The following is an 18,416-nucleotide window of genomic DNA, read 5'->3' as shown; positions in this document are numbered from 1 at the left end:
CGTCACGTGATCGCGGTTGGAAACGAGGGGAGGGATATTCAAAATAGACCTTTTCACCGGTAGAGCGGGGGTGAAAAGGGGGAAAAAATTTCGAGAGGTGAGCATGCGTAGAAAGAATGTTTGGGGGCAGTGCAGTACTTTTAACCATTCCTTTTGCCTTATTTGCTACGCATTCGAGTTTATTTTTATAAAACAGTGTTGTATTACTTGTTGTAAAAGTATTAATTGAACTTCCGAGGTGAAATTTATCAAATTCAATTGATAGACGTAAAATTAGGGCATTTAATGAAATTTTACTCACTAAATTGGGCGCCCGGGCTTACGGGCATTTATACACAGTGCTTTCGGCACGGCATCGGCGGACATCGCCGATGAAGCGGCGATCCCGTACCGTCGCCAAGGCTTAGTGAGTTATAGCGGCCTACTAATATCAATGCACCGTTTCCATTAGAACTTAAACACTTTATTTCTTAACATGATTTTAATTGTACTATCTCGGTTTTAAATACTAGGCATTTTATTTTAATATTAAATTTCAAAAGGTCTCCCATACGTCCATCGTAGTTTAGTTTACACGTTTAACTCCATAGAAGCGCTATAACGCATGCCCCCAAACATTGCAACTTCTCATGCGCGGCCCTTAATGTGAACAGGTCTATTGTAAACAAGCTCATGAGACTTGAACGCGTGTGCAAGATCTTACGCTCTCTTGCCGTGAGGGGGTAGCGGTAACCATGGTAACCGCGGGGAACGGCATAGTACCGTTTTATGAACGTGGGACTACGTGCATTTTGTCTGACTTCGAACCTCCTCTCTAATGCATCCTTCTTGGTAATACCACGGAAACACATCGATTTCTCGATCAATGTTTTTGTAACTATCTTGCCACTTGTGTATATAGTTTCAGTACATCAATTCTCATTTCATTTCTCCTTTTCCGAGTTTCAAGTGCATATCGTTTCGAATCAGTTAATGTTAATATTAATTATTTGCCGTTCGGACGTTCAAAACCATTGGCAGGCGCTAAGTGGTTAAACTTGCCAGGATTGACTAAACATTTTACAACTTTTAAAAGACGGTGTTATAATTAATATTTTACCATTTGAACACGTGAATTTAACGTGTTAGCTAAATTTGGTAAGGGCGAAATGCTGTTCTAGAACCTCGCAGGTGTATTTTATTTCGACTTGCGACATTGTGTCGCGTCGCAAGACTTAACATGGCAACGGATCGCAGCAACTCTACTTTAATCGCCGCTGTGCATGTGAGTATAAAACCTCGTTGTTAAAAAGTAATGCAGTTTTGAGAATCTCAGATACTGGAGAATTACAATAATCACGTATCGCAGGAAACCTCAACTTCATTGGAAATTCTGAAGAATGGGACTCTGGTATTTCATGATGGTGTTGATTATAACTTTTTACATACAATTTCAAAAGCTCTCAAAATGAAGTAAGAATTTCTTCAGTTCATGTTATACTACTTTTATAAATGATACCAATCAGTTCCTAAATAATTAATCAATTAGAAAGCAATAAGTAGGTCTAAATTCCGGCTCCCTTGCAACATCTCAGGTTATTATGAACTCAGAACTTTGGAATGATATAAAATTACATAACACCTTACAATTAAGCGTAAAAACGGGGCTACATTATCGCGCCTTTAATAAAAGAAAAACTTATTAGAAAAAAACCAAAATCATACTTCGTCGAAGCTTGAAAGTTACCAGTCCACCAGAGTCCTTTAGTTTGAAGATATATCTAATGTCTTTCCATTTTACCAACTACTTTGAAAAAAGGGTCTATTTTCATTATTGAAATAATGTTATTTTTCAGGTTAAAAGTGGTAACCGCTAGCGATGGTGAATATGGATTATGCACAGATGCAGGGTATTGTTCCGGCCTTGTAGGAATGATACAGAGAAAGGTAAGTCATTGCATTTTCGTGCTGTCTGATGAACTATGTTTAAATGTGAAATCTACTTTAAATTTACAATTGCAACGCCGGTACCACCTTTTAAAACTGGAACTTCTGTCGTTTAAAGTTTCCTAATATGTGTATAACCTCAAACCACCTAACCATGGACAGGCAACTGAATAGGGAGCTAAGTTTGTTTAGAGCAACTAATTAACTGTAGCGGTGGGTGTCGCAACTTTTTCACCAAACCCTAGCAAAATAGTAAAATTTGGCGATAAATTAGGGTCGGTAGACGCTTGAGGACGCGTGAGGGCTACGCATTGCCATTTGTTAACGCGGATTCAACATGACTTTGCCAGTCCATGGTTAGGTGGACTGAGATATAACCTTGGCCATCAATTGGAAATATCTAAAAACCAGATGAGGACGCTATTGTCAATAAACTTGACAACTGTGTTTTATTTCAAGGAAGCGGATATAGGACTGACTCTGACTATGACGCCGTCAAGATCTCGATACGTCAACTTTTCCCAACCATATTATTTCGACGAAAGCACCTTCATAACAAGAGCTTCAAGAGTTAATTCAATGTTTGAAAGCATATTTTTTCTTGTTCCATTTAGCGGAGCAGTGCGTAAATCCCATAACCATAACCGTATAATACTCTCCATAAGAATGGGTATCTATTATAGTATCGGCATTGTCCACGCACAAATATATTAAAGGAGACTGCTGCGCCACCTTCATTTCAAAGTTTCTCCTATTTTAGGAGACATGGCCTACTGTGATATCCCTTCCTTGGTCGAGTCGGAATTACGGGATATCACAGAAGGCTATTATGGCTTCTGTTTCCGCAAAATCCTCCACCAGAAGACGGCCCTCTACTCTGTTATAAAAGATGCGTGCGTACTCGCAGCAAATACCTTTTCGACACATACTTAGAGAGATTATTATTACGTTATGATCTAACTCAATGTAAAAACTCCTTTATAATTGCTATTGTAAAACATATTTCAGATGTGGCTTTTGTTAATGTTGGTATTTGTAACAATTTCGTTATTTTACTCATTACTGGCTCGGGGACGAACCAAAATAAAAGAAAGGACGTTGTTCGGAGCGTGGAGTCTTATTACCATGACTTTAACTCAAGGTATGCTTATTTTTAATTAAACTTAGAGTCAGACCTGCATTAAACCATAAGCATTAATCGATCTCGTTTCTAACACAGGCTTGCCGAAGCTCGCTAAAATGGGAAGCCTAAATGCCCTTATAATTGGCTGCATTTTATCAACGGAAACGCTAATTGCCAAAATATATGGAAGTCATATCACGTCAGCTACGACAATTCAAAGCAAAAACTCGTCCATAGATTCATTGGAGGAACTGGTCCACGCCATTCAAACTTTCCAATATTCAGTTCAAACTTTGAGAGGCTCTTATTATTTAGGCTACATTGAGGTAAACCAACTTCTTACCAATATGCACTTCTATATCACTCTATAGATATTCTGACCTCTAATTTCGTTAAGTCAAGGTTTGTTAGTTTAAGGTACAGTGAAACTGGCCAGAAATGATTTTAATAGATTTGGTTTAAACCAGGGATAGATGTAATTTTAGAAGCAGGAATGGAGAACAGAGTGATCTGGGCGCCCGTCAAAGTTCCGGACCCCCTTCCCCGGGACGGAGGGTATCAAAGAAGAGGTGGGTCATAGCGACAGAGGTAAAAAGGAATTACGTATTTTTCGCCGTCCCCGTTAGCAACGTAATCGATACGTAGTTTAAGTGAGCCAATAAGATAATTTAAAATTACGTATTGAAGGGAGGGGCTCTATACTGGGATATGAGTCGGACTGAAGTAAATATATACTAACCGTTCTCCATTCCTGCTTCTCAAATTACATAGATTCCTGTTTAAACTTTCAAACGAAACATGAAATTCTATAATATAACGTAACAAACATTATCCGTAAATTTTAAAAATCAACTTTCAAAAGTTTACGTGTAATTGAGCTTCAATTCAAGCAGAAAGGCCCAGAAGAAGAAAAATCTATGTATTCCTAGTGCTAATCGATTAAAATAGTATTCCAGTTGTCTCATTCACAAGAACTAGTACGTGTAAGTCTAACAGAAAAATTAAAATTGAAAATCACCAGCTGTTATTTTTCGGGCGCTACCCAAACTTGAACGTCAAAAGCAATAAAAAGTTTCACACGCATTTTCGGTCAATTTCTTTAAGCACTGCACGCAAATCACGAACCAAATATTCGACGACTTATTGACAATTAATTTTTCATTACAAGTAGGATTCAACAAACGATAGATTGCTGTACATTGCCGATACCATGAGAAAAGACAGTTCGAGTCGAGTTTCTACCTACAGAGAAGGACTAATCAATGTACTTGCTGGTAACGTGGCACTATTGGGTGGTAAAGCCTTCCTAACTGCTAGCATTGAAGACGAGCATTTACCAATAACATCCTTTCATATCGCGAATGAACCAATCGCCTCTGACGATGCATCTCTATGTTTTAGACATGATTATAAACACAAAGACAGATTGTCTAATATGTAAGTTACAAAGCATATGGAAGACGGCAACCATACCTTACCCCACCCCAATGAACCTAAACCTAAGCCAAAGCTTGATCACAGCCTAAGCCTGAGCTTAATCCTTAATCGTTTACCTAAGCCTGATCTTAATCCTTAATCATTTACCTAAGCCTGATCTTAATCCTTAGTCATTTACCTAAGCTTGAGCTTAATCCTTAATCATTTACCAAAGCCTGTGCTCAATCCTTAATCATGTACTTGAGCCTAAACTTAATCCTTAATCATTTACCTAACCCCAAGCTTAATCAAAACCTAACCATAAGCATAATCATTCACGATAAGCCTTGGGCTTGTTTACAATGCATAGGTAGTGGTGGCTAGCCCCTATGACACAACAAACCAACAGCACCCTAAACTAACTATTACCTTGGATAAGAAATTAATATCTCAAAGAGGTCTAATTTTTATGTTCTCTTTGAAAAATTGTTCTGATGAAAAATTTAGTGACCGATTTATACGCTAATATTCTTTGTTTAAATGGAAAGCTCTAACGTTATTCCTTTTTATTTACAGACTTCTTTGGGTTCTCGCAACTGGTCTCATGAACAAATGGCAAATGTTTGAAAAATTTTCAACAGAGCTAAAACGCAAATCAGCCTCTTCTCCCGGCACAGCTTTTATTAATTACAGTGACGTCAGAACAGTCATAATTGCGTCACTATTCCTTATATCGTGCTCCGTAATCTGCTTAGTAATTGAAATCATATTTTATCGATTTCAAAACAAATGAGATACATAATTAAAAGAAGCATGAAGTACTTGTACAAACTTAAGTTGAATAGAGAAAAAAATAGTGAAATACTTATTTATCAACAAACCTTGAAACATGTCTGGCAATAGACCCTTTCGAAAAGTTGGGGTTAAAAATTTTCACCCCCTTGTTTTCTTAAGACGAAACATTGATTGGTATGTGGATCACCCAAAGACTCTAGATTTGGCTTCAAACAACAAGGACTTTGTTGGACTGGTAACGTTAAAGCCTTATCTAACGTCTTTCGATCCACGTACAGGATGTTCCCTCTTAACCCTGCTTCAAGCGCCCTCCATTTTGAAAAGGGTCTGTTGGCAGCAGATAGACATTCTTAAGCACTTCTGTCAATAAATTCCTGGTACAGTACATAATTTTTGCCCTAAAGACGCTCGCAAGAGCCCTTAGGTATGAAACAATGCAGCGTATGAAAATTACGTACGAAAAACTCAGATTTACTGAGGCTTAACTAAATTAGAATTTTAAATTGAGATGCATAGCACCGCTTTATGAAGACTGCAAAAAAATATTACTTAAAGGCCGACTTCCAACCAAAAGGGTTCTAGTGCCGATTTTCGAAACCCCTCTGGGTCAAAAAATGGAAGGGTTCTAGCTAACTAAAAAGCGTGCTATGTGGTTCTAGCGAACTGAAGATGAACAATAGTAATCCTTTTAAATTTCTTTCCTCCCGAATTTTTGCATTCCTCTGAAGAAAATTTTCAATTGTGTATCTTCAGTTCAATAGAACCACATTGCACTGCTTTTATTTTGGGAAAAACTTTCCAACTTTTACCCGTAGTGGGGATTCGAAAGTCGGCATGGTCGCTCTTTTGCTAGTCTCGATGCTTGCTATCAACCAATTTTGCTGGAAGTCGGCCTTTAAAGCTATACCGGACCTTATTTGTCTTATAATAAAGATTAAACGTTATGCTTAGCTGGTTCTCTTTAAGCCCACCGGAAAGTAATAACGCCCCCTTAGAAAAATTCCTGAGGTTGGTAAAAAAAAAAACACCACAGTAAAAAATTCATTTATTTTCTGCTATCTAACTTATTTCCGCTTAGTTAGCTTTAAACAAGAATATTAAAGCGCTTTAAGCTTCCTGTACCTTTAACGGCGTTATCATGGCTCTCCGTGGAATGGTTCAAAGTCACGAATGAGAGTTATGAACGAACCACTTCTGGGTACAGGTCACAGGTTTCGAAATAAGACAAGTCTACAAGTCCAAAACAAGTTTATTCATTCGTTGGATTACTTTTTTAAATTAAATAGAGAGCCTTGGACTACTTTAAAAATTCCAACTTCAACACATAGGGTAAGGGCAACTGGTCCTTGAGACTAGCTTAATTATTCAAGACACTAGGGGTCACAAATCCAGAGGACTAGATTGGGAAAAAACCTTACTTCGAAGCCTGATACAGGAACCGGCATAAAGAGGGTCATGTCTGTTGCTAGCGCGCGTTGCCATTATGTTTTAAAGGTCTGGAAAGCGGTAATAGTTTCTTGTCTATGTAGAGAGACACTGAAGAATAAATTGTCTTTGAGCTAACTCGTGTCTGCCTGATAAGCAAAAATAATTTTAACAAGTTCAACTTCAATGAGACGATGCTAAATTAGGGATTATCAATAAAGCTTTGAAGATAAAAAAGGAATTGCGACAGAGTTCGTTGCCAGCTTTTAAGAATATTTTAAACATGTAATTTATGAACAATTTAATTCAAGCAACTATGAAAATTATTAAAACCATTTCTACCAAGAATCTAGCCCGCATATTTAATTCTACGTCTCTGAACTTCAATTATGACCGCAAGATTGTTGTGTTGGAATGCTGGATGGTTTTAAAAAAAATACGTAATACGGTTATAATAAAAAGAGAAAAAATGTATACCAACGTTTGTAATTGCGTTTAAGAAACTCTTTTATGGTAAAAGTACATTAACGTAGAAGTAAAATGTCTTTATTTATAGAATATGAATTTGCCTTATTGCAACTGAGGCAAAAATCTCCATGTAAGATCTTCTACCCACTAAGCCATTCTGATCTTTTTTGACTTTTCTCCACAAGCCTTCCAATAGGCTGTTTTGTGTGATGAATTTCTCTGAGGGAAAATTATTATAGAGCATTTTCGACTCAAAATTATCCATAGAACACTCTATACTTCGGTACTACCATCCTATTCGGAAAACTAATTTTCGGTTTACTATTTAACCCTTTGATAGAATTGTCCTTTTAAAGGTACGTCCGCACTAGGCGTAAATTTTCGGTCGCCACGCGACGTACGCCACGCACGCCGAGAAAAACCATGTGCACTGTCCGCACTTGGCAAATTTTCGCGCCAACCGCGCTGGGCGAAGGAAGTGTAGAGAGAACTACTTTTTACGTCGGTCTCGCCGGCGTTGGTGGCGTACATCCAATCAGCGAGCGTCTCTGGCTCACGTGCGAATGTCGTCTGCTTGAAAAAATATATACGGTGCTTATTTGAATAGTCTATCGTCGTGAATGACTTAAATATGGCCATGTCCTTAATTACCCTCGATATTAATGACAAATAGTCAAATTGGGTTGGTGTATATCGACAGTATTCCACAAAAAGATAATCCCTGTATCTTTGGAAATAAGGTTTTTAAAATCGCCATCTATTCCCTATCCTTAAAAACTTCTCTAATCCGTATTCTTCGTTTATTTACGTTTTGTTTACGTTTCTGAATTAAAAGCAGTGAAACTATTTAATTAACTGCGTGAGCTAATCGTTCTACTTTGCTACAAACAGGCGCTATTTTAATATAGAAGGCAGACAACATTCTCACGTGAGCCAGAGACTCTCGCCGATTGGATGTACGCCACCAACGCCGGCGAGACCGACGTAAAAAGTTCAACTTGGCGAACATTTTTTCTCTCTTCGCCTCCTTCGCCCAGCGCGGTTGGCGCGAAAATTTGCCAAGTGCGGACAGTGGTTTTTCTCGGCGTGCGTGGCGAGCGTAGCGTACGTAGCGTGGCGAGCGAAAATTTACGCCTAGTGCGGACGTACCTTAATTATATGGAAGCGGGCTACGACGTTAATTTCGTGAAACCTATAATAGCTAGAAAAATACGAGTCAAATCAGACCGCAAGATTAAATCTCATAAGAAAGAAAGCAGTACGCATGAATTTAAGTATAGAAGTATTTTGTTGAAGTTCTTATCCGTTTACTTGGACTTCGAACTACGTGAGAGCAGAAGCGCAATCATAAGAAAAAGTGCCATGAATAGAAAATAAAACACCCTTACAAATAATAATACAGAACCTAGAGGTGTCCAAGCTATACCATTGTCTGCCCATTACCAGAAGTTTTTAACCCCCACCGAAGGCCACTTCACTGACATCAGAAGTCTCTCCCATCCCAGATCAGTGTTGGCGATGAATTTTTCTAGGACCGCGATAGCAGCGCGCTCATATGGAATTTTCAATTTTTGTCCGAGGAAAAAATAGTTATTGACAAAGGGGACGGCGAAAACATCATTCTGGTAAAAGATTTACACAAGCATAGGCAAGTAATGCTTTCAATTCGAATTTCAATGTTATATAGTTATGGTGACGTCAATACCCATTTGAACATGTTCTCCTCTCTAATCTTATCGCTCCCGACCTGAGAAGGGGAAAAACATTTCACCCCCATGTGTACTGAAAAAGGGAGCTTTCGGAAATTTTTCAGCGCCAACGCCAGTCACAGTATAAAGCATTGCTCTTAGTAAACTCCTGGCATTACTTTCTGTGTTTGTAGTTAATTAGAATCACTGTAATTTAACAAACATTGCCATTTACGAAATATTTAGGATTGCATGGTTACGTACAATTAACCAAGATATTTCATTTGGGTTTAATTAAGCGGAAAAGGTGTTTTTCTATTCCATATACTATTATTTTTGAGAGAAATAAAGGTAAAACCACGATAAGATAACGTTTATTCATATTTGTCGACGTTGATACTGTATAGTCGCGCCAGATGCAATTTCACATTGAACTTCAACGGTTTGTAAAAACTGCAGTAGTTTGCTGTAAATAATTACGCTCGCAATCTATAGTTCAGAAAATTTTATTTTAAGTCTGTTTGTCTTAAGTTTTAAGACTAAGTTATGTCTGAGGAAGTAAATGCAGCTGAAAGAGTTTTCAAGATACGAAAACAAACGTTTCGGGATAAGGAAAGAGGTGTGGATAGTAGATGGGTCTTGAAAATTAAAGCGTTTGATGAACAAGGAGAAGAAGATCACATCTGGGAAATTACTTGTTATGTAGAAAGGGATGGTGACAAATATTTTTTGAATTTGAGAGGTGGCAATCAAAATAAAAATATAAAATACGAAAGATGTTATTGCAAATTTAACGTTTACACTAACGACAACCGGAAGTTAACGATCCGCAAAGAAACCACAAGAAAACCAAATTTCGGAGATTTCGACTTTACCGATGTATACTGTCTTGGTATTGATTATTATAGTTACCCGAGATCTATCGACATCTCCTTCACCATTGCTTCGTGCGACGAAAATAAAAGCAAACCATTCGAACCTAAGGATATGCTCGACCATGCTATCCTAACAGACATGGTGATCAAAACTAAAGAACAAGAATTCCCTTGCCACAAAGTAATCTTGGCAGTGGAATCCGAATATTTCCGGGCGATGTTTCAATCCGACATGGAAGATAAACGGACAAGCGTGGTCGAGTGGACTGATGTATTTGAAGCCAGCGTGGTCAAGGATTTATTGCACTTTATCTACACCGGTCAAACACCACCCAATATTGAGCAAAATAAATTCAAATTACTGGAAGCCGCCCATCTTTGTCAATTATCCAAGCTGAAAGAGATGTGCGCCAGAAAAATTGGGCAAGATATAGATGTGACCAACGCTGGTCGTGTACTTGAAACCTCGGAGATTTACGAATTGGATGATTTGAAGTCTGTTGCTTTGAAGTTCGTGGCTGCTAATAATCAAGTATTAGAGACGGCTGCTTACCAAGAAATTGATGTCAATATCAAGTTGAGAATTCTAAGCAGTTTTTTTAAACAAAATTTAAAGAATATTTTAAGCTAGTATATTATTCACTAAGACTGCAGTGTCTTTGTTATTTAGTTTCTTATCTTTAGACATTCCTTGTACACAGACAGTGCTAAAAATAAACATATTCATGAATGATAAAGAATTGTGTTGTCCAAGGTCGGTCTCTTTTTTGTCCTTGGGTTAGTGTAATAGTGGGACTCGAAAATGATTTTCATTAATTTCATCACTGATTGGAAAAACCCAAACGTCAGGTTAACATTAAATTAAGAGTTATTTTATCTGCCTTAAAATGTTTACCAACTTCTCTAAGATCACGCTAGGGAGCTGGTCCGATTGATACACAGTATGATAAGTGCTCCCAATATTTTAGAGATATTATTGAAAGTCTTTAAGTGTATATTCAACAATAAATATTTATAATCTTTGCTTTATGTCCACACTAAGCCTTTACACTGCATAAGGTGTGATGGCTAGCCCATATGCTACAGCTAACAGACAGCACCCTACACTAACTATTACCTTAACCTCGGTAAGTATAGACAGGGACTGATGTAATTTTAGAAGCAGGAATGGAGAACGGTTAGTTTTTACTTCAGTCCGATTCATGGCCTATCGGTAGACAATCTTCGAGTTCCCGTTAGAGTACAGCATTTTTCGACATTTAGCAAAAACTGCCTTGTCCAGTTTTTTGGATCGGTTAAACCGGCCATTTGAAATAATCGGTTGTCTGAAAACAGGGTTTTTTTTCGGAAGTTGACATCCCTATTTTGTATAGACCAATACGAATATTACCTACAGAGAAACAAACTTCCAGGGGCACGCCTAGATACTGGATAATTTCCCTGTCGCCACAAGACAACACTAGAGGCAGCCCAAGCTCACTGCATCTGAGAGACTAGCCAACTCGGTCATGCCTCTAGCGGTGTCTCCTCACATGATTGAAATTATCCACTATAGAGGCGTGCCCCTGGAAGTTTGTTTCCCTGCATGTAATATTCGTATTGGTCTATTGACAATTACTACAATTCAAGCAATTGCTAAATGTAAAAAAGCCAATAAAACCCAATAAAGACCAGAAAAACCCAATAAAACCCGATGGGCGGGCGTTTTTAAATAAACCCGGTCTTTTCGTTCTCAGAAAAATGTTAAGGTTATTTGCTCTATTAATTCCTGGTTCTATAATTTTGAAGAGATGCAATTCCTGTTGTGACAGTTATTATTGTTATATTCATTTTACTTGTTATTTTAAGATATTTGGTGATTCTATCAAAGTTCTTAGGTGTCCTTGAATTTATAAAGTACATTCACCTTGCCTTCTTAGTAAAACGAAAAGACTCTCAGCACAGCCGGGCAAGATGCGATTGACCAGTAAATAAGCCCTTAGGGGGTCCGAGATGTAGTTGGAGGGTAAAAGGAGACCTCAAAAGAAAACTTTCGCGAAAAGAGGACCTCTAGTAGGTTAGTCAGTCGAATTTTAGCGGTCTAGAGAGAAACACCAAATAGAACTCTCGTTTTGTAAATATGTCCACATAATAAATCCTTGTTCTTGTTTCTTTTTCTGTGTTAAATATAATCCACCAGAAACAGTTAGATATTACTTGTCGAAATATCACATCTGTCATCAAAGAGGTATAAGCTTTTATAATTTTTTGTTTTTTTGTTTATGGGGGTGGGGTTGGGTGTTCGACGTCTTACTAGAGGGGTTAGGATACAAGACAAACACCTATCTCTTTTCACCAGAGAGAATTTAGAAGGGGTGGTTTGGAATGTAGCGCAACGTCGTCTGCTAAACGTTATCTAGTCAGGTCGACTTCCAGTATGATGCGTTTGTAACAGAGAGATTTTAGAACATGTGACCGGAAACTCGCCTACCCCAAAAAGCTCAACGAGACATCTTGTTTGGGCGTCATCACGTTTAATAGAGTCAAAGGGGGGGGGCCTTCCACTCCTCTTCTAAATTCTCTCTGTTTTCACTTATGATTCATCCTCGCAAACGCTAGACTAGATGTTAGAATGCAGTCAGTTGTGGAGAGTTAAGGCCTTTTAACGGGAAAGAGGGGCTTATAAAATTTCCGAATCAAAAGTGACCGCGTTTGAGGGTATGTGTCAATTGAGAGTCAAAAAATAGATTCTAATCCAATTTATAATATTCAATCTTATTCATAAGTTTTCACAAACTTTATAGGGGTTAAAAATAGGTAATTAAACAAAAAATTAAACTTACATCTAAGGGTGGTTTGTAATTTTTAACCTCTATGGAATGTCTCCTCAATTGGAGTACTTCCTACAGCCTTTAAGGTTTAGATTTAAATTTAAGGGTATTTATAGTTAGGTTAAAATTTTATACTTATACACTAAAACAATAATGTTCAAAAATAGAAAAATTAAGATTTTAAAATTGTATCAATCCGTCAACCATAATCTAAATAAGGATTCAATACGAATAAAAATAAAGGTTTCGATTGAAAAATTACTCCGTACTTCTAAGGATTTCTTAAGGATGAGCCGACAGGGTTTTGTTAAGTAGTTCAGGTATCGACTGAGGGTGGGACAGGGTTTCTCGCAATGACCACTGGGATAATGACGTTTAATGATTGACTGTGGTTTGGCGAATGGTAGACTATATTCATGACGTAGCCGGGCGGATTCATGTTCATCAGCGAATAGGCAAAATATTTAAATCCGGGACCAAATACGGATTGGTCAGTTTAAAGGTTAAAAAAAGTGTTCTAGAAGTTTCTCGGGTCAGGTACCAGGATAGGTCTTGTTGCTTGGGGTCTAAATAAGCGTGGCATTTCTCTGGGTTCTTGGAAAATACATTAGTGGCCAGGTTATTTCAATTTGCACTGTGGATATTGGGGTATAGGATAGTTCTAGAAAGTTCGCTGTCAATTTTGAATTTCATGGGCCATTTCCTCTTTTATTGTAGTTATTTTAAGAAACCGTGAATTTCTTTTCAGTTTATTTTAAGGGACTTTAAAGGGATAGGTTTAAGTTTAAAGGGTTACTATCATGTTTATAATAGTAAATTAAGGTATTTTGTTATTAATTAATGATTAATTTTAAATTTGATTTGATATGCGTAGATCTTATATAATGTATAACTATCGGAAAATTTCTGTCAACGTGAAATTATTCGTAGTTTAAAGATATAGAAACTTATATAGATAGTTTACAGGCTATGAGGATTCATACCATTTACAGAAGGAAGCCTGGCTTTAGACTCACAGACTCAGGTAGTGAGTCAGGCCTCCTTGTGTAACACCTGAAGCCTGGTCTTCTTGTGTAACACCTGAAGCCTGGTCTTCTTGTGTAACACCTGAAGCCTGGTCTTCTTGTGTAACACCTGAAGCCTGGTCTTCTTGTGTAACACCTGAAGCCTGGTCTTCTTGTGTAACACCTGAAGCCTGGTCTTATTGTGTAACACCTGAAGCCTGGTCTTCTTGTGTAACACCTGAAGCCTGGCCTCCCTGTGTAACACCTTAAGCCTGGCCTCCCTGTGTAACACCTGAAGCCTGGCCTCCCTGTGTAACACCTGAAGCCTGGCCTCCCTGTGTAACACCTGAAGCCTGGCCTCCCTGTGTAACACCTGAAGCCTGGCCTCCCTGTGTAACACCTGAAGCCTGGCCTCCCTGTGTAACACCTGAATCCTGGCCTACCTGTGTAACACCTGAAGCCTGGCCTCCCTGTGTAAAACCTGAATCCTGGCCTACCTGTGTAACACCTGAATCCTGGCCTTCTTGTGTAACACCTGAAGCCTGGCCTCCCTGTGCAACACCTGAAGCCTGGCCTCCCTGTGTAACACCTGAAGCCTGGCCTCCCTGTGTAACACCTGAATCCTGGCCTTCTTGTGTAACACCTGAAGTCTGGCCTCCCTGTGCAACACCTGAAGTCTGGCCTCCTTGTGTAACACCTGAAGCCTGGCCTCCCTGTGTAACACCTGAAGCCTGGCCTCCTTGTGTAACACCTGAAGCCTGGCCTCCCTGTGTAACACCTGAAGCCTGGCCTACTGTGTAACACCTGAAGCCTGGCCTACTGTTTAACACCTGAAGCCTGGCCTCCCTGTGTAACACCTGAAGCCTGGCCTCCCTGTGTAACACCTGAAGCCTGGCCTTCTTGTGTAACACCTGAAGCCTGGCCTTCTTGTGTAACACCTGAAGCCTGGCCTTCTTGTGTAACACCTGAAACCTGGCCTTCTTGTGTAACACCTGAAGCCTGGCCTTCTTGTGTAACACCTGAAGCCTTGCCCTCTTGTGTAACACCTGAAGCCTGGCCTCCCTGTGTAACACCTGAATCCTGGCCTTGTTGTGTAACACCTAAAGCCTGGCCTCCCTGTGTAACACCTGAATCCTGGCCTCCCTGTGTAACACCTGAATCCTGGCCTCCCTGTGTAACACCTGAAGCCTGGCCTCCCTGTGTAACACCTGAAGCCAGGCCTCCCTGTGTAACACCTGAAGCCTGGCCTCCCTGTGTAAATGGTATGGATCCTGCGAGTGTGTAAACAACGTATATATAACGAGTACGGAACCGAATTATTGACTATGAGACAATCGTTGATGAATTCATTTCACTCGTTTTAAGTTTAGTTTTAGTTTTGGTTTGGTTTTAGCCGACACTACTGGAACTCCCTTCGAAAGAACGTGAAACATATGTCTCCATATGTTGAATGGTCCTCTCTATTTATTTATTTGTTTGTTTGTTTTTTCCTTCAAAATTGTACTGTTTGATATTGAATTTCATCTCTACAAAGATGAAACTAACTTGTATGGTTCAGAAAATATTTTAATTGTTATTATGATATTATTTAGGTTTTAAGAAAAAAAAATATGTCCGTGGAACTAAAAAAAGCTGAAAGAGTTTTCAAGATACGTAAGCAAAAGTTTCGAAAGACATTCCACACAGCCTCGGAAAATAAAAAATGGATTGAAAAGATTAAAGTGTATGATCAACAAGGCGAAGGAGATCACCACTGGGAATTTACTTGTTGTACAAGAGAGTATCATGGTTCTTATACGTTGAATATGAGTGGTTGTAATCAACATGGAAATATTAAATACGAAAGATGTTTTTTCAAATTAAACGTCTACAACAACAAAGAGAAATTAACGATCCGCAAGGGATTCCTTTCAGAACCAAATTTCCAAAGATTCGACTTTTCCAATGTATACTTCCTTGGTCACGAGCGTCAAATTATCGACATCTCCTTCACCATTGCTTCGTGCGACGAAAATAAACGCAAACCAATTGAACCACAAAAGGTGATGCTGGACCAAGCAATCCTAACAGACATGGTGATCAAAACAAAGGAACAACAATTCCCTTGTCACAAAGTAATCTTAGCCGCGGATTCCGAATATTTTCTGGCAATGTTTCAATCGGACATGAAAGAAAAACGTACGAGCGTCGTCGAGTGGACTGATGTATTTGAAGCCAGCGTGGTCAAAGATCTATTGCACTTTATCTACACTGGGCAAACACCACCCCATATTAAGAAAAATAAATTTCAGCTACTGGAAGCCGCCCATCTTTGCCAGTTGCCCAAGTTGAAAGACATGTGTGTCAACAGAATTGGGCAAGATATTGATGTGGATAACGCTGGTCGTGTACTTAGTACCTCAGAGATTTACGAATTGCATGATTTGAAAAGAGTTGCGTTTAAGTTCATGGTTGTTAATCACGAAAAAGTATTCGAGACGGTCGCGTACCAAGAAATTGATGTCAATATCAAGTTGAGATTGCTAAACAGTGTTTTTGAAGTATTGAAATAACATTTAAAAATTATGTAGTGCTAGTATATTTTGCACTAAAACTATCGTAGAAACGTTAATACTAATTTTCTTATCTTCACAAAAAAATTGTTCTTTAAACTTCAAACATTGAGGGTATAAACATAACTGACTATACCTTTGTACATACTTTCTTGGTAAAATAAAAAGAAGTTGATAAATAATTGAGTGAGTTTGTACTAATGTAGAAAAAGCTTCAAAAACTGATTAGTGTAAGCATAGGTGTAAGAAAGTAGCTTAAACCTCTGGTATCATCCTCTCATATATGCTTCATTGAGTAACGACGTTTACTTATACGTTGGCTTCACCCACAAACTTATATCGCGGCTTTCATTAATTCATTCGAAAATGGCGACTAAGGGTTGGGATCATAATAGTACCTGCATCGTACCATACTTAACAGGCGTACTGAAAATTTGTGTGAATAGCCCCTCGACGCGCTAAATTTAACTGTGCTAATGTGATTACCCGCAATCCTAACTTCTGTTGTAATTGTAATAGAGCGACACAAACATGGGTGAGTAGCCCCACGATGCGCAGACTTTAACTGTGCTAAAACGATTACACGTAAGATACGACTAACCCTTAAGAAACATACAGGAAATCTGAGTGATTAGCCTCATTATGCGCTATCTTTAACTGTGCTGAAATGAAAGTCTACGCATCGTGGGGCTAATCACCACCGTTCTCAGTTTGTGTCGCTCTAATACAATTACAACAGAAGTTGGGATTAGCACAGTTAAAGGTAGCGCTGAGGTAGGGCTATTCCCAGAATTTTTCTATACGACTGTTAAGTACGGTACGATTTGGGTACTATTATGAGCCCAGCCCTTGGGCCATCTTGTTCAGTTCGCCAGAACCCTTATCTCTTTAATGTTTTCAAAGCTAGATTCCAGTGTTGAGAGCAGTACTTTTCTATGTTCATAGTTCGTTGAAAACACAACGGAGTACATTACATCGTCTTGGACTCGAAATTTATCATTGGCAACGTTTATTTTTCTAAAATGTTTTTTCGTAAGCTAAAGGTAGGGTTTCTATTCATTGCTATTTACGTTGGAAAAAGTAAAAACACGATAAGATAACGATTAGGTATATCTCTTCTTTGTTTAGTCAAATTAGTTGACTTTGATAACGAGCCGTACTGTGCGTATGAGAAAATTTAACATTCAACGGGTTTTAAAAAGTAGAGCAGTCATTCGAATTTGCTCGCTGTAATTACATACGCTAGTCTTGTATGGTTCATAAAATATTTTTATTTGTTATTATGATATTATTTAGGTTTTAAGAAAAAAATATGTCCGTGGAACTAAAAACAGCTGAAAGAGTTTTCAAGATACCTAAGCAAACGTTTCAAAAGACATTCTATACAAGTACGGTAAATAAATGGATCGAAAAGATTAAAGTGTATGATCAGCAAGGCGAAGAAGATCACCTCTGGGAAATTACTAGTTGGACAAGAGGGTTTGATGGTCATTATTTCTTGAATTTGAGTGGTCGTAATCAATATGGAAATATTACATACGAAAGATGTTTTTGCAAAGTAAAAGTCTGCAACTGCAAAGAAAGGTTAACGATCTACAAGGGATTCCTTTCAGAACCAAATTTCGAAAACTTCAATTTCACCAATGTCTCCCACGTTGGTCTCCAACATCAAAATATCGACATCTCCTTCACCATTGGTCCGTGCGACGAAAATAAACGCAAACCAGTGGAACCACTAAAGGCGATGCTGGACAATGCAATCCTAACAGACATGGTGATCAAAACAAGGGAACAAGAATTCCCTTGCCACAAAGTAATTTTAGCCGTGGAATCCGAATATTTCCGGGCAATGTTTCAATCGGACATGAGAGAAAAACGGACGAGCGTCGTCGAGTGGACTGATGTATTTGAAGCCAGCGTGGTCAACAATCTATTGCACTTTATCTACACCGGACAAACACCACCCGATATTAGGGAAAATTAATTCAAGTTACTGGAAGCCGCCCATCTTTGTCAATTACCAATGTTGAAAGACATGTGCGTCAACAGAATTAAGCAAGATATTGATGTGTACAACGCTGGTCACATACTTGAAATCTCGGAGATTTTCGAATTGGTTGAATTGAAATCAGATGCAATTACGTTTGTGGCTGCCAATTCCGAACAGGTATTGGAGACGAACACCTACCAAAGAATTGACGACAAGACAAAGTCGCAATTGCTTAAGAGTGTTTTTAAAGTATTTGGACAAAAATTAACAATAACAGTGCCTAAATTCTAAAACGTCGAATTCCAAATATTTCCTTGTATCAGAAGGGGATAATAGAAGAGAAG

General features: G+C 38.5%; 3 protein-coding genes across 3 annotated transcripts in view; 2 read left to right on the top strand and 1 right to left on the bottom strand.

Moving 5' to 3' along the window:
* The window catches only part of LOC149618757 (glutamate receptor ionotropic, NMDA 2B-like), a 522,592-nt gene that overhangs the window by 112,911 nt on the left and 391,265 nt on the right, over nucleotides 1-18,416 (bottom strand). The window lies entirely within an intron of this gene.
* Nucleotides 45-5,258, top strand: LOC149618773 (putative glutamate receptor). Its single transcript, XM_089855783.1, has 8 exons — nucleotides 45-1,264; nucleotides 1,349-1,452; nucleotides 1,836-1,926; nucleotides 2,386-2,547; nucleotides 2,935-3,067; nucleotides 3,146-3,375; nucleotides 4,221-4,486; nucleotides 5,042-5,258. The coding sequence occupies exons 1-8, from the start codon at nucleotides 1,220-1,222 to the stop codon at nucleotides 5,256-5,258; spliced, it is 1,248 nt and encodes a 415-aa protein (XP_089711909.1). The 5' UTR covers nucleotides 45-1,219.
* LOC149618772 (kelch-like protein 7) lies at nucleotides 11,764-16,264 on the top strand. Its single transcript, XM_089853896.1, has 2 exons — nucleotides 11,764-11,943; nucleotides 15,123-16,264. The coding sequence occupies exon 2, from the start codon at nucleotides 15,141-15,143 to the stop codon at nucleotides 16,080-16,082; it is 942 nt and encodes a 313-aa protein (XP_089710022.1). The 5' UTR covers nucleotides 11,764-11,943; nucleotides 15,123-15,140; the 3' UTR covers nucleotides 16,083-16,264.

The sequence above is a fragment of the Phalangium opilio genome, unplaced genomic scaffold (genome assembly GCF_054372755.1).
Source record: "Phalangium opilio isolate 3A_F unplaced genomic scaffold, DU_Popi_V2 ptg000209l_1, whole genome shotgun sequence".
Taxonomy (NCBI): Eukaryota; Metazoa; Arthropoda; class Arachnida; order Opiliones; family Phalangiidae; genus Phalangium; species Phalangium opilio.
The sequence above is the reverse complement of the archived record's forward strand: the minus strand, read 5'-3'. Positions and strand labels throughout refer to the sequence as shown.

Coding starts and splice junctions, on each gene's coding strand:
- LOC149618772 (XM_089853896.1), top strand. CDS start 15,141: ATGTCCGTGGAACTAAAAAAAGCTGAAAGAGTTTTCAAGATACGTAAG.
- LOC149618773 (XM_089855783.1), top strand. CDS start 1,220: ATGGCAACGGATCGCAGCAACTCTACTTTAATCGCCGCTGTGCAT. Junction 1,453..1,835: donor TCAAAAGCTCTCAAAATGAA/GTAAGAATTTCT, acceptor GTTATTTTTCAG/GTTAAAAGTGGTAACCGCTA. Junction 4,487..5,041: donor AAAGACAGATTGTCTAATAT/GTAAGTTACAAA, acceptor TTTTATTTACAG/ACTTCTTTGGGTTCTCGCAA.